This window comes from Pelophylax lessonae (genome assembly GCF_965119305.1).
Source record: "Pelophylax lessonae genome assembly, chromosome: 1".
NCBI lineage: Eukaryota > Metazoa > Chordata > Amphibia > Anura > Ranidae > Pelophylax > Pelophylax lessonae.
Genome location: NC_138768.1, coordinates 629,191,829 through 629,213,527, shown reverse-complemented (window position 1 = coordinate 629,213,527; position 21,699 = coordinate 629,191,829). Strand labels below are relative to the sequence as shown.

The window sequence follows — 21,699 nt, the reverse complement described above, 5'->3', positions numbered from 1 at the left end:
TTTACAGGAAGATTCTAATACTCCCCAACCAACATCCAAACGAATTTCCCGTTTTTTTTTTAAATCACTTAGCCTCCTCCTGTTTTTCTTGGGCACAATTACAGGTTACTAACGCAACCTTTACTACTACGGAGATGGAAAAGGTCATTCAATCCCACTCAAACAACAAGGCCCCAGGACCTTCTTCTCAGCGGAATATTTAAGTGGTTTTCCTCACATCTTGTCCCTTATTTACAAAAACTTTTCAATGCAATGTGTCCTCTGGCACCTTCCCACCTGAAATGTTAAAGGCTAATATTATAACTCTTCCAAAACCAGAAAAGGAACCGGTAAAATCTTAAAACTTCCACCCAATTTTCCTATTAAATACAGATCTTAAGTTATGTGAGAAAATCATAGTAAACACACCCTCAACATACATGCCTCAGTTAGTGAACGCGGATCAAGTTGGCTTAATTTCAAGTTGGCTTAATTTCAGAGAAATTAGAGGAATTAAACAAGCAAAATTCTACATACAACCTCATTCCAACTAATTTTGGATATCTCTGGATGCCTGACAAAACCTAACCCAACTGTAGATCTCCTTAGCATTGGTATAGACAATTTCCTTTTGCGATACAGGCCAGTGCTAATACACATACTTGTCTTTGCTAGATTGCTAATACTAAGGAAATGGAGAGGTAACAATCCCGAATGACTTAGAGGTCATACAACAATTCATACAACAGTTAAATTTATTTTAACATATGAACAAGTTATCGCATGTCAATTAGGTAAACGCAAACAATTTCATGCAGCATGGGATACATGGCTAACAAGTCAAAGTCAAATTTAACACAAACTATCTGTCTACATTCTGTTTTTAATCATTATCTATGGTAAGGCTGGTTATAAAATTGCTCAGTTGGTATAATTTGGGCAATGTTCATTGTTTATGCTGGTATTTCTTTCATTATTGTCTCAATATTGGACAGATAGTGTTTTTATAATTCTTTATCGATGGTGCTCTTTGCTAAGCATTATGTACTTCCTTTCACATGTATTGCTGACTCTAAACAATGTTTTCATTACCTGTTATTGTCAGTTAGAAAAAATGATTAATTCAAAGTGATTTTTCTGTATTTCACTACCGGTGCTGTTAACTGGATAAGTAATCAGTTTATTGTGAATGGAATCTATGCATTCCCTATACAGTACATCTCTGTATTTTTGTATTTTCTATTCAATAACCCAATAACAAGTAAGGTTTGAGAAAATACATACAAATACATATATATTTTTTGTTCTTAAAAAGAAATGCTCATGTTATTGAATAAAAGATCATCTAAATTTTTAGCAATTGCAAACCAGGGAAAAAGTTGCCATTGTGCTACTTGTGGCTATGCCAACCCAACTTGATCTTATCTTTGGGTCACCATACATGTTACAATCTAACTATACAAACTTTGTACAATCAATTTTAGATTCACCAAAACTAAGTAATATGAGATACTAACTAATATATTCAATCAATGTTTATGAAATTAGACGGGCACATGCATAAAATATAGACTAATAAATGAGCAGCTCTAATTAAAAAAATGTGCAATCCCTTTATTTCCAAGGTGGGTTAAAAAAGCGCGCAAACAACAGTTCATTCATTGTCCTCATAAAGACTCCAAAAGGTGGTGAAAGTTGTCATAACAAGCTGGTTAGAGAACAAGAAAAGCCATCTTACAGGTAAGGTCAGACAAGGAACAAAGAAAAGGAGGAGCCAATAGTGTCAATGGGGCACCCCATAAAAGAAGGTCTGGGGCTGCTTTGTGCAATACAATTGCACAGAGCAGGCAAGTATAGCATTTTTATTGTTAAAAAAACTATACAGAGCGAGAGTTTAAGTGTTTCTAAAATAGATTGGTCAAGGCTGAAATTTGTCCCTTGATGCCACTCAAGACCAGGTGCTGATCCAGAAAGGTCCGTAGGAAATTCAGAAAACATCCAATAGAGTACTTTCTAGGATGAGAGCTCCTAGCACCAACCAGACTTTGCATGAAGCTGACTTTCCAACGTTTATTAGTGCAGGAATGACAGAATATAAAAGGCTCCTGTCCCTCAGGACTATGGCTTCAGAAGCCACTTGTTAAAGCCAGCAAACAAGATGCATGATGCAACACTGGCCCTTGGGACAGGAGGTCCGATCAGTCCAGGGCACCATCCAGGAGTCAAAGTATGTCTAAGTTTAATGTCTTGCCAGGCCAATTTGGTGCAATTAAGATCACCAGAATGGCCTCCATCGCGATACTGGGATATAGGCAAGGGAAAATCTGGAGAGGCTGAAAAGCATAGATCAGATTTATCTGATCCAATGGAGTCACCAGAGAATTCACAGCCAGACACATAAGAAGTCCATAGACTGAAAATAAAAGGTTAACAAGAAATCCTGCTGGCACATCAAATAGATATCAATTGGCAAATAAACAACAGTGATGTGCTCCTTAAAAAAATTATAAATATACAGTAAATAAGAAAGTCCCATATAATATAGTGGGTCCACCACCACAGATAAAAAAAGAAATATCAAGGTGATATGGATCTTCAGACCCCAGATTGAAATGTGGGACTGCACTCCAAACAGTGACAACACAGTAATCCTCCACAAATGTACCAAATGGGTTTGCTTACCAAATTACATTGACCTACTGTTTAAGAGAAGTAATTATTTGCTCATAACACTGAAATCCTCTGTGGCATCACATGACATCCCAGACAGAACATTAGAGAAAATCTGCCGTAACTTCAATTATGCATGTAAAAAAAGGCAAAGATATTCGTGAAACCATCTCCAACCAAAAGTTTTTATTAATATTGTCAAAATACTCACACATAAAGATCATAGAATAGCTCAACAATCTAACAAGCCAATCCCAGGTTTGAGCTTGAGGCAGGAAGGAGGAAGAATGTGAAATTCCAATCTATAGCCCTGGGAAATGACACTTTAGATCCATGTGTTTGAGATTTAGTGTGACAAGACAGCCAAGATGTCTGACAGACTCCCCCCCCCCCCCCCCCAGCCTTGAAAACATTCTGGAGGCATAGGGTTTGACCCTTTGACTCAAAAGTTGTAGATCTTACGAAAGAAAATTCTTGACTTAGATTTGGCATTGTAAGACAGAGGGATGAAAGGAACTCTTTCCAAGCTAAGGGAGAGAAAACCTACAGAACTTGCAAAGGTGCAAGTCTTTTTTCTAAGGGGAGAGTCATCCGACAACCGTGACCTCCTTGATGTATTTATACAAGGAGGGACCAAACACACGTTTACCTTCAAATGGTAACCGCTCCAGGTGCTTCTTGCATGGGAGCTAAGCCAAGCAGCTGAGCATGTGGGCAGAGAGAAGACTACTCGGAATATTTGCAAAGTGCATCTGCTAAGAAATTCAAACAGTAGTGCAAGTTCATTGATAAAAGGTCCAACTGACTGGGGACCAAGGCACTCATAAGGAGCCATATGTTTAACCCACACAGCAATAGTCTGGCAGACTGCCATAGACACAAACACGGGTTATATGGCAGGGCCTGGCTCAGAAAAAAAGAACTTTATTAAGGGCCTCTAATTTCTTATATCATGGGTCCTCCATGGGGGCCACAAAGGTCTTATTAGGGCAGGAGATTGTAAGATCTACCACAGGAAAGCCCACTTGCAACGAAAACTTCACTCAATAGAACTTTGTTCAGCAAAATGTTTTCGGAGGAGAAAAAAAATCTCCTGATGAGACTAGTTCCCATATAGGACAGGCTCAACCAGCTTATGGACTGGGTAGGTCTTGGTAAGTTTAGGGAATTAACGTTACCCCATACGTATGGACACCTTAGGGCGAACCGACTCAGGCTGCTGTAATGCTAAGCAAGAGCATACAGCGTTAATAAGGGTAGTTATAGTATCCTTAAGCTTGAGGTAAATCTCAGCAGCAGGGGTGTCATCTCGATCCGATGCCTCAGAAGGTGAGGGATCTCAACATCAGTAGAACGCTCCTCCTCCTCAGGGACTGTGCCTGGCTTAAGGGGGAAATAAAAAAAAAAAGGCAAAAATTGTATTTATGAAATCTAAGATTGTTGCAGAAAATTCCTATCTAGATGGGAAAGTGAAGACAGCCCCCTGCCAGAACACTCCAATCAGCGGTCTCTGCCATTGGCTGAAAGTGCTGATCGGGAGCTGGTCAGCTGCTGGTTTTCCAGCATGCCCCGGCCGGCTTCTGTCAGGCCAAGTGCCTTAAACAGGGGCAAAACGTTGGCCCTTTTTTATAGAACTGGTCAATGTCGGCCACCAATCGGCCCGTGTGTACGGGGCTTTAATCATCTATAGGCTGCAGCAATCCAGGTGTTGTAATTCTTATAGCCTATGCTCCTGCAGTGAAAAGAAGTTCAGGAGATGTTGCCAGATGGGAGACAACATACATGTCAGAAACATTAGAGACTGGCCCACTGTGTTCCATACAGCATGGTCTGTGTGTAGCTGTGAGTAACACAACACATGGTAATGATTTAAAGTACTTTGTGTTCTGTACTGTACTACCAGGAAAAATATGTATAAAATCTGCTACAAAATGAAAGCTCCATCTGTCCCCCAAAAAATGTAAATGTAAAATATGTTAGGGTAGACTAAAAATGCAAAAAGGTAAAATGTGTGGAACCCAAGACGGTGACCCGGGTATCCTATGGGAGGCCCATAAGGCGGTGATCCGAGGAGTGCTTATCAAGCATGGTTCTCGCCTTAAGAGGGCCAGGGTAGAGAGAGTCACCTCCCTACTTCAGGAAATCCATCAGCTAGAAACACGCCATAAGCGGAATTCAGATGCCGCAGTTGAACAGGAATTATTAGCGCTCCGCAAACCGGTTACGGACATTCAGCTTTACAAAGCTAAAGCTGATCTTCAAAGGTGTCGCAAACTTCATTACATCTCGGGGGAACAAATACGGAAAGCTCTTGGCACGCTCTGTGAGGGAAATGTGATCGGCTAGCTATATACCCCGCCTGGTCTCCCAGTTCGGACAAAAAATTACTCTCCCTAAACATATAGCTCAAGAATTCGGGGTCTACTACACCTCCTTTTACAACCTCCCTGAACACAACATACCCCAGTCTCAGACTGACGATTATATTACTTCATCTGATCTCCCTAAGCTCCCTGAGGAGGTCCACAAGACCTTGGAGGCCCCTATCTTGATGGAGGAGTTACAAACAGCAGTTGGATCCCTTAAGCTAGGGAAGGCGCCGGGCCCCGACGGTTTTACATTCCAATATTATAAATCTTTTCTGTCCACTTTAGGCCCTCATATGCTGAAGCTATTTAATGCCCTAGGGTCCACCTCTTCCTTCTCACAGGACACTTTACGGGCACATATTTCCCTCATCCACAAGGAGGGCAAAGATCCTGCCGCTTGTGGTAGTTATAGGCCTATATCTCTCCTGAATACAGATCTCAAAATATTCACTAAAATTCTAGTGACACGCTTGGCTGATCACATGCCGCAGCTGATACATTTGGATCAGGTTGGGTTTCTGCCTTCCCGAAAAGCGCACGATAACAAGACTAAGGTGCTAAACTTAATACATGTTGCGAGCAAGACTCATACGCCTTCCGTTTTCTTAAACACAGATGCGGAAAAAGCTTTTGATCACGTGAATTGGCAGTTTATGTTCTCAGTGCTGAGATATGTTTGCCTTGGGGAGCATATGTAGAATTGGATCTCTCGGATATACTTCAAACCCTCTGCTCAGGTAAAGAGTAACGGGATTTTGTCAGATCCCTTCCTAATCACTAACTGAACTCGACAGGGCTGCCCATTATCCCCCCTGCTTCTTGTACTTACCCTGGAACCTTTCCTTTGCAAAATTCGTTCCCATCCCAACATCACTGGTTTGCGTATAGGAGATACACAATGCAAGGTTTCAGCTTATGCGGATGACCTCCTTTTCTCCTTTACTAACCCAAGTGTTTCCCTCCCTAATCTTTTACTTGAATTTGAGCTGTACGGTCGACACTCCAATTTAAAAATACATTTTACTAAATCCGAGGCCATGGGAGTTGGCGTCACCCCACACTTTTACAAGATTTACAAGCCAGTCTCGCATTTAAATGGACAGGTAGGGCCCTTAAGTACCTGGGCACCCTTATACCTCCTAACCTCTCCAAACTCTACGAGCTCAATTTCCCTCCTCTTCTTCTCCGGATTCTTAAACTATTGGAGTCCTGGCACCAGGGATTACATTACTGGTTCGGGAGATGCAATCTCCTGAAGATGTGCGTACTCCCCAAACTTCTTTATTTATTTCAGGCTTTGTCAATTGCGCTGCCTACCAGTTTTTTTAAGCAATGCACGCTATGTTTACGAAGTTTGTATGGGCACATAGGAAGCCACGTATCCCGCACAGTCTTCTCACGAGATCTAAATCGCACGGGGGCCTAGCCCTACCAGATGTGTTAAAATACTATCAGGCAACCCACCTCAGCAGACTGATAAACTGGGGACAGCACTTCCACCATAAATTATGGGTGCAAATAGAACATTTTTTTATCAGATATCTTTTTACTGGGAGCTCCTTGGTGCAGGGACTTGTTGCCGCGTACCCTTACAACGCACCCCACTGTGGGTACAACCATCAGAGTATTTTCCTCCCTTCTTGCGCATGCATCTATACCCTCAACTGCGTGACCCCTGTTCCCAATTTAGGGTAATCCGGCTTTTTCCCCCGGTCTTCAGGATCAACCATTTCTCGACTTGAGGGCAAGAGGACTCTTCCAGGCTCCCCATTTCCTGATGGCGAATAGGTGGCCAACACTTGCTCAGTTGACAGATGTTCAGGGATCCTTTCGACTTCCCTTCCGGAAAGCGATTCAGGTCCACCATTACCTACATTTTCTGTCGAACCCGGAGGCATACCTTCGCAATCTCACGATCTTTGAAGAGTATTGCACTGGCGAGAGTACTTTAGCTCGTCCTCTCTTTAAAACGTATAACCTCTTGATATCTCCGCCGACGCAGTGCTCCCTGCCATCCCTGAAGAACTGGGAGATGGATCTTGGTCGCACCTTTACGTCTCAACAGACACAGAACATTACCCTGCTCCCGTTGGAAGTCATCAACCCGTACTAAAATGCAGGAAACCAATTACAAAATACTGATGCGGTGGTATTTTGTACCCACCCAACTTCATAAATTCTATCCACACACTACGGACCTCTGTTGGAGATGCCAGGAGGACCGAGGAATGTTGCTGCACATTTTTTTGGCCTGCCTGAAACGTATTTACTTATTAAACTATTGGAGTGCGGTCCGGACTTTTGCCAAAGACTTTACTGACTACGAGATCCCTGATGACCCCACTTTCTTCCTGCTTCATCTCTCAAACATCCCAATCCAAAAATACAGGAAGTCTTTACTGCACCACATCTTGAATGCCGCCAAATCCTGCATTCCATTGCTATGAAAAAAGCAACACCCCCGATTATTAGTGACTGCATACGTAAGGTCGAAGAGATCAATAAAATGGAAGATCTCATCCTAACAGCTCAGCATGCAAGGGAAAAATATGATAAAACTTGGTTGATCTGGAATATGTTTATTCTTTGTGATAGGCGGAAAGCCTTAATGGGTTCCAATGCTGTGTGTTGATCGATGCACCTCATTGTCCCTCCCCCTCCCCATTTATTTCCTCCTTTACATTTCCTATATACCCCCTTTCCACCCCCCCCCCACCCCCTTTTTTTTTTCTTTTTCTCTCTCTCTCTTTTTCCTCTTTATTTCATTTCCACGCGCACTTTATATGAGATATCCCTTCTGGCATCGCTTTTTGGAGGGTGAGGAGGGAGGGATAAGCTGGATTATGAAAATCTATATATGACTGTTGATACTATAATACGCCTGACCGGTAATCAGCAGATGTTTTCATCTATGTGTATATAGCAGGCTTTACATGCAAATGATGGTTATTGCTTTTGATTTGTGCTACTGATATGATAATCCGTATGTACCAATGACACTCCTGTGTTGCTATGTTCACTGTACTATGTCTGTTTTTTTCTTCTTTCTTGTTGTTTGTACTTGTTAATTTCTCTGTTCTCTCTTTGCATACATAAATAAAATATTTGAAAAAAAAAATGTGTAGAACCAATGTCAACTAAAACTAAGAAAGAACACTCTTGGACTTGAGGGTATTTAGGGAGGAAAAAGCCCTAGGTGGTTAAGTACCTTATTAATCATACCATCCAGTGGCTGTGCTCTTTAAAAAAAAAAATCTAAATAATTTTACAGGAGATTTAAAGGTGAAAACATGATAATTAAAGCTTAAAGATTTAAAGGTATTTAAAGATGGGAATGACTAACGACAGAAGGAAACATACTGCATGCAGGATAAAGCAAACAAGAGATGAAAACTGCATAAGGCTTTACCTGTTCATCGGATACAGAATTTCCATTGATGTCTGAAGACGGACTGACCCCATCACATGGGATATTATCATCTGATACATCGGTGCTATAGCCACTTCCAGTTGGGGAATCAGAAGAGTCATTAGACTTTTGCAGGCCAGTTTGGTCAGTGGTACTTGACTTGCCCATCATGCCAAAGGAGTTGTACAATATAGCACCAGACTGCCGCCCACCTTTGTGCAGGAAACAAAATTTAATATTTTACCTCCAGGAAAAAAAAGTAGAATAATCACATATACAAACATATTTTATAATTAAAAGTAAACTTTTGGCATACTTAGTACAGGGTTTCTCAACCGGGGTGCAACAGCACACTGGGGTGCCACAGAGAGTCCCCAGGGGTGCCGTGGAGATATTGGCAAAAATGTCTCCAATAAAAAATTCTAATAGTCGGCAGTTAAACCTATTTGTTAGTACAGTGTTGCCAGTCTTCTGTCTTAAACCTGCCTGCAGCTGCCACAGGCACTCAGAAAGCGAAGTGGGCCACCAGCTCATGTCCTGCCAACCAATGATGTCACCATCGGTTGCTAAGGGTGGGCCCAGAACCCGCACAGCTTTCTGAGTCTGCTCTGAAGGTTTCTGGGCTGTGATGCTTCCTGATCCTGCGTCGGTGTAGCTGGAGCAGTGTGTGAGAAGGGTGAAAAAAGACAGTGAGAAGGCTATTCAGTGGGCTTGCATATGAGCTCCATGCTACCTATGTAGTAGAGACATTTACAGAGGGGAATAACGCACTAAGTGAAATAATGCTTCACATGTAAAACATGGTCATAATTTCAGGGAAAGTCTATCTTACCTTATCCACAGTGCACTTCATCCATCTCAGTGGGCATATCCCGAAAGAGGTCTTTAGGGTCTGGGTTCAATAGGAATGGAACATGTGCAAACATGGCTCCAGTAGTGGGTAACGGATAAGTTCACATTTTAGAACATGTTACATGTTTCAACCCATTACATGTTCCAGCACCTACCGCCTCTCCCCTCAAATCCCCCCTCAGTGTGACAGCGGGCAGGGGATCTTCTCCCTCACACCCGCTGTCACAATTCAAAAACAGCATGGCCGTGCAGGGCTTTGCCCACACAGCTGCGTCATTTATTCAGTTTCCTGTCAATAAATGAACTACAAGTACCGTCATCCACAGTAGTTCATTCACAAGCCTTTTCACTTTCAAACTGACAGCCCGAATGGAGGTACAGACTCAAAGCTGCAAGGCTTGTACACAGAAGTATGACATTGCAGCACTGGCCCACTGAATTTTTTTTCGGCTTAAATATGTGTATTTATTATTTTGACTAAAAAGATGAACTTCTCTTTTAAAGGCTAATGCCACCTTTTGAACCATGTAACACCCGTATTTAGGGTGTCAGTACAGTAATAATGTTGCCTCCGTGGACCTGTTTCTGGTAGCTCAAGTATTGTACTAATTGTGTCTCTATTGCCATGTTTCTGATCAGTGTCAGGCCCCTAATTTGGATATTCTATGTGTTCATTTTAATCTGGAACAATATGTGTGTGTTTTGGGAGTAGGGAGAATGTACTGACCTGGAATAAGCATGTGCATATGGCTGTCAGGAAACATTTTATGCAAATGTTTGTAGAATAAGGATGACAGCTCCAGCAACCACACTTCTAAAAACAATTCCTCACTAGCAACTTACCTTATTTTTTTCTACACATGTGCCCTGCCACAATCACACAATACATTGTTATGAGTGTGCTGTATCTTTAAGGTTTGAACTGCATCACAGCCCATATTCCCACAATTATATTTTATTATGGATAGTGACAAAACAAAATTACCTTTAATTACCAGGTTTTCAATTCCACATTCAAACATTATCCAACCCCATTTTTCTTGGCTTGGACCAATGCGTGTGACATCAGTAGCTGGAGGCTGCTCAGTTTCATCCACAAATGTAAAATCATCTAAGTCCTCTAGGGTGAAAAGAACCTTTGATTTCTCAAAGGGAATAGTAGTGATTGCACAGGTTCCAGCATCTGATCAAAAAAAGAGAAAGAAACATAATAAGTTTGAAAAATGCTTAACTGCAAAGTAGCAGACGCAATAATAATTATAGTATGGAATATGCTTGGAAACTATTCTACAGTTACCACACTATAACACAGATAAACTGGAACGGAGCATTTAAATCACTTATTTAACCAATATTAAACTTCTCTGATGTGCAGAACGCTAAACACGAATAAAAAAAGGAAACTATGCATTTAGGAGTATAGCAAAAATTTCCCTAACACTGTTGAAAAGGTATGCAAATAGCACTACAGCTAAAGGAAATAGTAATTTCCATTAATGGAAAAATTCAGTATATTGTGTGTGGAAATCACTAAATATAAGCAATTATCACTTCTACTATTTTGAAATGTCACCCATAAAAATCCTCAAGGCCCCCTTCACAACAGTGTAAGTAATCAGTGGGGAGGTCACCGGTATTTGTAAATTGCAGCAAAGTATATATTTAAAATGCATTTATCAAGGGAAAAAAAAAAGCAAAAAAAAAATTGGATTTTTGACATACCGTAAAATCCATTTCTCTGATGTTCATTGATGGACACAGCTTCAGATCTTCATAACCATTGAGTTATACTGCCCCTACAGAAGTGGGACACTAGGCAGAAAAAAAGTATGGCTACGCCCATGGGCAGTCCCAGGGGGTATACACCCTCTCTCTGCTATAGGCACTCAGTTCAGTTACAAGCAGTGTCAGAAGAATTACAACTCCACAGAGGGGTGGGTGCTGTGTCCGTCAATGAACATCAGAGAAATGGATTTTACGGTAAGTCAAAAATCACATTTTCTCTTTCGTTGATTGACGGACACAGCTTCAGATCTTCAGAAATGTTGGTACATCCCAAAGCAGTGTTAAACATGAGGGGTGAGAACAGAAAAAAAATTCCCAAGGCTAAACAGTAGCCAACGAGGCAACAGGAGCTGAACCAAAACAACTGGAGCCCATCTGAAAAAACAATACACCCTCGAAGAGGATCAGGTCCTCTCAACAGCAGCCTGCAAAACCTTGCAGCCAAAAGAAGCTTTCGCAGATACCAACACATCCACTTTATAAAACTTTGTGAAAGTGTGCACGGACGACCAAGTGGGCCACCCTGCAAACCTGCGTCATTGACGCCAGATGACGGAAAGCCCACGAGGCACTAAGCACCCGAGTAGAGTGTGCCTTAACAGGGAAAGGAGGAACCTGACCCTTAATGGAATAGACCTGAATCACTGTCGGTCTGAAAATGGTCACAGAGGAAGCAGACAACCCTTTATGAGGCCCATCCGTGGGCACAAAGAGAGAGTCTGACTTCCTGAAAGACTCTATAGCTGCAAGGTACACTCTAATTGCCCGGACCACATCCAAGGCGTGCAAGGCAATTTCCTTTGGATATATAGGCCTGGGACAAAGGGAAGGCAATACAATGTCTTATTCCGATGAAAATCAGAGACAACAGAGAGAATGACGGACGGGGGAGAAGAACCACCTTATCTTTGTGATTTACCAGGTAAGGTGGACAGAATAATGCCAACAGTTCTGACACGCTGCATGCAGAGGTGATAGCCACCAAAAAAGGCCACCTTCTGGGACAGCGTAAGCTTATATATTAACCAATTTTACCCCTTTCCTGCCCAGGCCAATTTTCAGCTTTCAGTGCTGTCGAACATTGAATGACTATTGCGCAGACATGCAGTACTGTAACCATATAACATTTTTACCAATTATTTTTTCACACAAAAACTTTTGGTGGTAAAGGTTTTTTTTTGTTTTTAAATAACAAACATGTTTTACTTACCTGCTCTGTGCAAGGGTTTTGCACAGAGCAGCCCTGATCCCCCTCTTCTGGGGTGCCCCAACTAAGTTTCTGGCTCCTCCTCTTCATTGGGGGCCCCAACATAGAGCCACCTTCAATGGGGGCGTACAGGCGGGTGCACTCACGAGCTCCGCTCCTGCGTCCATTGACACAGACAGCAGGACTCGGCCCTGCCCCCGGCTCCCGTGTCGTGTTTGATGGCTCCAGCTGCTATCAATCTATCCAATGAGGACCCGAAACAGCGGCTGGAGCTGCTGGGCTTGTGCTCCTCGCTGGAACTATCAAGTTCAGGTAAGAAAAAGGGGGGCAGCTGAAGCAGAAATGTTTCTCCCCTTAATGCATAGAATGGAAAAAAAACCTTGAGACTTTACAACTCCTTTAATCCCCATTGTTTTTTTTTTTAATTTTTTGCTAAATCAAAAATGTAGTTTCTGTTATAAACCTTCACAAACAGGTAATTTTTCTCCTTCACTGATGTACGCTGATGAGGCTGCACTGACTGGAACTGATGAGACAGCACTAACGGGCACTGATAGGCACTAATGAGGCGACACTGATTTGTGGCAATGATTGGCAATACTGATGGGCACTGTTAAGACTGCACTGATAATCAGGACACTGATCAGTGCCCTGATTATCAGTGCAGGTGTTTCCTTTCACACTAGCTGGTTACCGGCTCTCTCCACAGCGTGAGGAAAGGCATGCTGATAACTGGCAAGTGTATTTACATTGTGATCGTCTGTGATTGGACACAGCAATCATGACAGAGGGCGTCAGACGCGTGGGGGGGGCATGGTTTTGGGAGGACATCAATAGACGCCCTCCCAGAACTGGAAGAATGCGCTGTAGCCGTCATTCGCCTATAGCGTGGTCAACAAGTGGTTAAAATAGGCAATAAAACGTCCTTACAAATAATCATATGGGAATCAGGCAAACATATGCAAAAAGGTTCAAAGGCTGACAATAAATATTGTAATTAATGTCTATTTGTGCTCTAAGCTATGAAGGAATGATTCATTTTCCAAGTAATGTCACTGTGGGTGAATAAATCGCCTAGTGATTTGGCCTTTCTAAACATATACAGTGTTTTGTGGCAGTGTGGAATTTACAAACTTCTGTAACCAAAATGACGTAAACTTTTATTTATCACATGCTAATTTGCAGAAAATTAGTGGACAATAAATAAATGGATTATATAGCAAATTAAGCGAAATGCAAAAACATATTCTTTTGAAGCAAAAATATCTAACATGGAAAGGAAACCAATACATTACAAGACTTCAGTTTAATTTTCTACATAACAAACTTTAGTTAGAATCCTACACTGAGCTGTTTAGAATTGGTACAAAGGACACAACTGCCTGGAACTTATGCAGGATGCTAAGGCAAAAATGAAAGAAACACAATCAGATTTTGTGTATTTTAAAAATGACCTAGACTGTGGAGTCTATAGAATTCATAAATAAAGGCAAGAAATAGATTTTACAATGAGTAAATAGGTCTTTTTTTCTTTCCAATTAATTGACAGACACAAGTATTCAAAAACAGTTGGAATGTTTAAAAGCAGTCCAACTGAGGGGTGGGCAAAAGCCACAGACAGGCCCATAAAAGGGATTGGGTACTGTCTGCAACTCAGGACTACCTGAAGACAGAGAAACTACCAACGAAAAACGAAATGCCGCAGAGAATCAACCTGATCCTCAAGACCAGGGCGGAAGAGATCACCGTTAAAAAACAATGACTCAAACTGAAGGAACACAGAGCCTGAACACCAACAACATGATAGAGTCAACAGAAAAAAAAACACAGGGACAAGTTGCCAGAATAGGTCTTCAGGGGAAAAAAAAAAAAAAAAGTGCAGAAGAGACCAACCAGTCTACAACGTACATGTCAAGGCCCAAGCTTTACACTTCTAATCATTACACGCAGGGTCTACTTGCCGACCGGCAACATTAAAGGCCGTCCCCGCGTCGCATCCACTCTTCATCTGTTGTGGGGTCCGAGTAAAATTCCTGTTGGTTATAGCTGTAGTATTGGATCCAGTCTTCTGATCCCTATCGTAATGTTTGAAATTTAAATCTGATTTTTTGCCAGTGTCCATTCAACTGTAGGTGGCACATAATCTTATTTGTAAGGATTACTAAAACTAAAGTTCCTGAGCCTGCTACCAGACAAAAAAATCTTGCTAAAAAAAAAAGGTAGAAGGCACGAGGAATGGTTTGCATTTCTCAGAGCAGACATCCTTTCTCCTAAGGACACAAGCAAAACAAAAATGGCATGCTGTGAGTAGGAGGGGTTATACTTGGCTTTCCTTCCCGCTCTTGTTTTCCTGGGTCCAGTCTCTTAAAGACAGCTGCATGCCCTCTGAAACTGGCTACTTCTCCTGTGTCCTGTATTAAATGACTGAGAATATTCTCTTTATTTTCCTTTGCACATAATTAGGCATTCTTTGCAAAAGTAATTTTTCCCACATTAACTGATATAAGTGAAAGTCCTATGCAAAGTGACAATACTCATCACCCTCCATATGTATACCTGAAGTATCAAGCCCCCGGAGCTGACCATGTACTCGATGTACATTTAACTTGGCAGCTATTTCTTTTCCTTTCTCAGCTCCAGCATTGGACCTTAGGGATCCTGAGGACTGCGGTTGCATCTTAGTAGCATTTGCATATTTTTCAAAGTTTACAGCTGGCCGACCAGTTTCTGGGTTATTTAAGGATTCTTCTACCACACCCCTGCAACAGAAAGGAAGATAGTCAAGAAAATATTCCATGTTTTCATTGTTGTTCAAGCTCTGCATTAATCTACATTTCTTCATTTGCACAGCAGGATTCTGCAAATACTTGTGTACCTGCTTTAGAAAAGGCACAAGAATTGATGCATGTTCTCTGTGTTTCGATAAGACCGCAGTCTCTGTAACAGAATGACATGCTAGGTCACTTATGAAAGTGTCTGAGGAAATCATTTTGCTTACATTGTCTTTTGGGGTAATTCACACTGCAACGGAAACCTTTCGGAGCGATTCACCTTGCAGGTCTCTGTTGCCTGATGCAGTAGGGGGCAGTGTATTGTGTGATTCAGCAAATCACACGGCTCCCCTTCTTTTTTTGTACAAACTTTTTTTAAGTGTAGAAAACATACACTTAATTCATGGCAATGTACTACAGTGCGATGCGCTGTGCTGCCGTACATTGCCATGCATTTTTGGCAGCACGTTGCGGTGTGAATGGGACACAAAGGAAACAATTGCGTGTCCTTGCAGTGACAGGCATTTTACAATGGAGTGAAAAGCCTGTCACCACTGTGTGTGTGAATTCACAAATGAAGTATGAAGGAATCCAATTAGACACAAAGCAGGTGTTATGCTCCTCTGATAGAAAATATGATCGGTTTCAGATTTTGAGAAGTATATTACAACTTGGAAAAGCAATGATAATTTTTTACCTGTTCATACGGACTTGTGTAGCAATTCTGTCAAAGCAAAGAGCAACCAAAGAAACATGGGTGACACTTTTATTTGTTGATGTATTAGAGGACTCTTCAATTGATGCTTGTAACAAACAGAGATTAACCTGAAAAAAGGCAAATTAATTATTATAATAAAAATGAAAAACAATTCTGACATTTCTCTCGTACATGTAAAAGTCAGTATTTATTTTGCTAGAAAATTATTTAGAACCCCCAAACAGGCCCTAGAGAATAAAAAGGCAGTTGTTGCAATTTTTTTTATGTCACAGCGTATTTGCGCAGCAATTTCTCAAATTGAATTTTGTGGGAAAAAATACACTTTCATGAATTTAATGCAAAAAAATAGGATTTTTGTATTCATTGTAACATCCTTTTCTCTGAGTTCATTGACAGACACAGCTCCATATTCTTCACGATAAGGTTATGCTGCCCTCTACAGGAGTAGGACTAGGCAGACAACACAAAAGTTTGGCTACGCCCTGTGGGCAGTCCTCAGTTGGCATAACCTCCCTCTCTGCTTAGAGATTCTCAGTTTTATAACAAGCAGTAACAGAAGCAAAAAACTCCTTAGAGGGGTGAGCGCTGTGTCTGTCAATGAACTCAGAGAAACAGATTTTATGGCGAATACAAAAATCCTATTTTCTCTTCCGTTCATTGACGGACACAGCTCCATATTCTTCACCATAGGGATGTCCCAAAGCAGTGCCAAACCTAAGAAGTGGGAATAACAAACCCAAGGCTAAACACAAGCCAATCCAGGTAATAGTAGCTCAACTAGAACAACGGGAGCCCAACCTGAAATACACCCTTTAGAACCCTCTAAATCACAGCCCGCAAAAACTTTGCGACCAAAGGAGGCAACCGCAGATGCCAAAACATCCACTTTGTAAAACTTTGAAAACTATGCACAGACGACCAAGTGGCCGCAATGCACACCTGCGCCACTGACACCTGATGACAGAAGGCCCAAGAAGCACTAAGTACCCGAGTAGAATGTGCCATCACAGGGAAAGGGGGGAACGTGACCCATAAGTGAATAAGCTTGGGTCACCGTCTGTCTGATCATCTAGTAGCAGAATGGTAACAGAGGAAGCAGGAAGCCCCTTCCACAGCCCCTTCCACGGTGAGACTGACTCCCAAAGGGACTCAGTGGCTGCCAAATAGCTCGAACATCATCCAGAGTATAAAAAGCAAATACCCTGGGATGAGCCGGCCTGGGATACAAGGATGGCAGCACAATGTCCTCATTCAAATGGAAAGCAGAGACAACCTTTGGGAGGAACGACAGCCGTGGTCACAGGACCACCTTATCCTAGTGAACCACCAGATAAAGAGAACGACAAGACAAAGCTGCCAACTTCAACACCCTGCGAGCAGAGGTGATAGCCACGTTTTGTGACAGCATTAGGAAATGGAATCTCCCATATGTTTTCAAAGGGAGGTGTTTGAGGAACCTACAGAACCAGGTACAAATCCCACAGTGGCAGCGAAGAACTTATAGGCGGAGTAAATTTATGAACCCCCTGAAGGTATGTAAGCCCCAATGAATGGGAAGCCAATGGTCTTTGAAAAAAGACTGCCAAGGCAGACACTTGGCCTTTCAAAGTGCTCAAAGCCAGTTTCTGATTCAACCCTGTTGAAGAAAGGCCAGAATCTGAACCCCCGGAAAGGGAACAAGGATGGACTCCTCGAACCTCACACCAGGGAATGTACGCCTTCCACATCAGATGATAAAGCTTTTGAGATGTAGATGTCCTCTTCTTCAACATGGTTGGAATGACCGAGCCAGACAAGCCCCGGTCCTTCAGCAACTGGCTCTCAACAGCCAGGACCTTCAAAGCAAGCGACTGTAAAACAGGATGGAAGATCGGCCCTTGAGACAACAGATCGTCTCCCTGAGAGGAAGCCTCCAGAGGAGTTCGGCAACCAGTCCAACCAGGTTGGCGTACCAAGACCGGCAAGGCCAGTTCAGAGCCACCAGAATGACTGGAATCCCTTTGTCTTCAATCCTGCATAGAAGCTGGAAGAAAGGAAAGGCGTGAATCAGCTGATGCGGGTTCCATGGAGCCACCAGAGCATCCGTGGAGTCTGCCAGAGGATCTTGCAACCCAGTCACGAACCTTGGCACCTTGTTGAGCCGGGAGGCCAATAGAGCCACCTCGGGGGTGCTCCACCGCAGACATATCTGATGAAACACGCTTGGATGAAGGGACCATTCCCCCTGGACCAACGCCTGATGACTGAGGTAATTCCCCTGCCAATTTTCCAAGCCGGAAATGTGCACGGCAGAGAGGGCAAGAACGATCTGCCCACCGGAGAATGACAGACACCTCCAGGGCTGCTAACACACACATACGCACAATGATTCAGGCAAAGCCTGATCACTCAAAGTTCCAAGACATTGACAAGCAATCTGGACTCTTCCAACATCCAACAGCCCTAGGTCAAGTTCAGCCCCAGGACCCATCCCCACCCAGACAGGCTGGCATCCGTCGTGACCACTGTCCAGTAAAAAGGGAGAAAGGACTTGTCCTGTAGTAAGGTCAGGGAGCGTAGCCACCAGACCAGAGAACTCTTCTTCACCCGACTTAAACAAATCACATTTCACCATCAGGCCGAACACTTGCATACACACCCGAAGGGATGACACTTGTGGGCTAACAGCTGAATCGCAGAATCCAACTTCTGCAACTTTCCCAGAGGAAGGAACACTCTGGCTAAAGCTGAATCCAGACTCAGCCCCAAATAATCCAATCTCCTGGTCGGAACCAGGGCAGACTTCTTAAATTCAAAAGCCACCCGATCTCCCTCAAAGCCTGGAGAGTAATTTCCACATCGGCCTTTAGAGCCAACAGAGACTCTGCTTGCAAGAGGAGGTCATCCAGGTACATGGCACAGCAATCTCCCCCGACACAAAAATGCTAAGACCGAGGCCAAAACTTTCCTGAGGAACCGAGGAGCAGAGGCTAGACCAAAGGGTAACGCCACAAATTTATAGTGCTCCTTTCTCAGAACAAATCAAAGGAAACGCTGATGCCAAGTGCAAATAGGAATGTGCAGGTAGGCATCATTGAAGCCAGGGAACCACCTTGATGCAGGGACGCCACCACCATCCGAAAGGACTTCATGAATTATTGTACCCACACAAAATGGTTCAGGACCTTGAGGTCAAGAATCGGACGAACTTGCACTCCCACCTGGGAACCATGAAAGAACAGAGCTTGCAGCTAATCCTGGGGCAGGTGCACATTGGAAGGAAAGAACCTTTTCAGAGGACAAGAAATGGAATTCCATCTTGGAACCGGATACAATCACCTTCTGGACCCACTGGTCACTGACCCAGGAGGTCTACTGACCCTGAGCCAGCGAAGACACCCCTCAACCCAGAGATGGATGGGGGCACACCGTCATGCCAAAGGGGTCTTGTCAGCCGATCTGGAGAATCTTGCTCTCTGACTGCCAGATCAAGGCCACTAGAAACCTCTTGAAGAGGCTTTGAAGGACTTGAAACCTTTTTCTGAAGTCCCTGAGGGATGAAAGAACATTTCATGGGCTGAAAAGGAAGTCTCACAACGTCAGCGAGGAACCTTCCTCTTCCCAGACTGTGGAAGGAAGGTACTCTTCCCCCCGTTGAACTCCTAATGATATCATTCAGGGTAGCCCTGAAGAGGCGCTCTCCCTGAAAAGGCAATTCAGTCAGATCCTTCTTGGAGGTGTGATCCGCAGACCAACACTTCAGCCACAAAATACGCCCAAGCCCCACTACCGCGACAGATAGTTTAGAGACTCAAGGTAACCCCATCCAAAAATGCATCGCAGACAAACTGCAGACCCTGGACAAACCAGTCTGCTGGATGGCCACAGGCGGAGGGAACCGGTCACCCCCATGGTCGCCCACCCCGTTAGTGTCTGAGAAACCCGAGCGGAGGCCAAAATATGCCCCAATCAGGCACCAGAGATAGTAAACATGTAACAGGCCTTGGAGATTCTGCCTGCCAGGCAGCCGTATTCCTAAAGGCTAGGAATTCTACAACCAGAAACATGGTCACCTTAGTCAACCTGGAAATAAAGGAACCCACCGCCGGTGAGAGCGTCCACTTCTTCAGAAGCGGCTTCTCAAGAGATACCGGACAGCAAAGCATCTTGGGACCATCATGGGTGGTATTAGATGCACCCAAGCACTTATATACACAATTGTCAAAATAAACTGGATAACAGAAAACCATAACTGTATGGGACGGCTTATGGGTGACAAACGGAACAGATATGTCTGCATCCTCCAACATAAATGGCTCCTACGCTGACGCAATCAGTGCATCTATCAGCGCTTCTTTTGTGTGGTGCAGCAGCCATGGAGGAATAATCCGCAATGTCTAATAGTTCAGGGAAAAGTGAACTCAGACCCCGCAGGGTGGTCTCATCCACAGTGACCGAAACAGATGCATGATCTTAAGAGACAGGAGAGGGCGGGGGGCGCAGCGCTAAGTCAACGCTCAACGCTATCCTTACCCCAGGGGTAAGGATACCCCAGGGGGTCGGCGACTCAAGCCCCCCACAGTGGGTGCGGACTGAGGCCCGCAAAAAGGGGGGAGGGCTAATGAAAGAACCCCGCAAGGGGGTCCCCCGCGGGTGCCCTTCCAAGGAGGCCCGCATAGGAGGCAGCAAACTGACCCCCCCTAAGGGGGGCCACCCGCCGCTAATGCGGGAAGACCTTCAGACAGGCTACCCCCACAGAGCCACTGGGGAAGGCGGATGCCCCACAGCACCCTGGAAGAGAAATCTGCCTGGGACCCGGTTTCCCCCCCAAAGCCGACCTACCAGAAGGGGGCGGCCTAGTAGGCCACAACCTAAATTTTGGGCCGCCCAGCTGCATGAGGCCGATCTACGGGGAACCCGCGACAAGCCAGGGGAGAGGAGGGGATGTCCCGGGGTACAATGGCAGCATTAGCTGCCACAACTGGGGCCACCCCATACAAGACTCCAGCTGCTGACTCCAGCCCTCCTCTGGTCCTCCTCCAGACCCCACACATTCTGCTTCCCAGTTCCACCCCAAGCTTCTTCAGCAGCACAAGGTGTAAGGGGGGTGCACTGTAAGGGACTTCTGATGGTGGGGGCTGTTAACATCTGATGTAAGAGGGTGTGGGGTGCTATGGACATCTGGTATTACATATACAATTGGCTCTTTGAGGGCAACCTTAGTGCTAATGCAGCCTGCAATAAAATAAACAAAAAAAAAAACTGAATTTTTGTAAAATCTTACCTGTAAAATTCCTTTCTCTGAGTCCTCCGACAGTCGCCGCCCTCTTCATATTCGTCACAATGGGGTATTAGACTTTGCTCCGAAGGAGTAGCTAGGCAACAGAATATGTCAATATAAAAGTTTTAACACATCCCACCCCCAGGGGGTGGTCCCCTCAGTCAATACCCTCCCACTTCCTGTATCCATACTCCAGTTTCAGTGGAATAGCAGTAGAGAGTACAAACAACCCCAAAAGAGGGGCGGGGGCGGCGACTGTCGGAGGACTCAGAGAAAGGAATTTTACAGGTAAGATTCTACAAAAATTCCGTTTTCTCTTACGTCCTCCGACAGTCGCCGCCCTCTTCATATTTGTCACAATGGGGACGTCCCAAAGCAGTGCAAACATGAGGGGTGGGAAACGCAGCCGCGCCCAAGGCAACACCGTCTCCACAGCAGAGAAAGGAACCTTACCAAAGGAAGGAAACCATCTGGGCAACAGAAGAAAAAACTTGCTCAACAGAAGCAAAAAATCCCAGGAAAACAAATAACCTAGGGATAACAACATGTATCCCAAACAGCCAAGAAGCCCATACAAGAGGCTCTAAGGAACTGCCGCACTAAGAACCTTGCGGCCAAAGGAAGCATCTGCCGATGCCTGAACATCCACTCTGTAGAATTTCGTGAAGGTGTGAACGGA

The 21,699-nt window shown here is 43.9% G+C and overlaps 1 protein-coding gene across 11 annotated transcripts in view; it reads right to left on the bottom strand.

The window, feature by feature from the left end:
- Window positions 1-21,699, bottom strand: part of BLTP1 (bridge-like lipid transfer protein family member 1) — a 754,177-nt gene that overhangs the window by 340,602 nt on the left and 391,876 nt on the right. For all 11 annotated transcript variants that reach the window (XM_082243836.1, XM_082243839.1, XM_082243842.1 and 8 more), the window contains exons 33-36: window positions 15,740-15,867; window positions 14,828-15,030; window positions 10,265-10,462; window positions 8,428-8,639 (exon numbers count right to left, since the gene is read on the bottom strand). In XM_082243836.1, coding sequence (XP_082099962.1) covers window positions 8,428-8,639; window positions 10,265-10,462; window positions 14,828-15,030; window positions 15,740-15,867 — 741 coding nt within the window. The remainder of the gene's footprint in view (window positions 1-8,427; window positions 8,640-10,264; window positions 10,463-14,827; window positions 15,031-15,739; window positions 15,868-21,699) is intronic.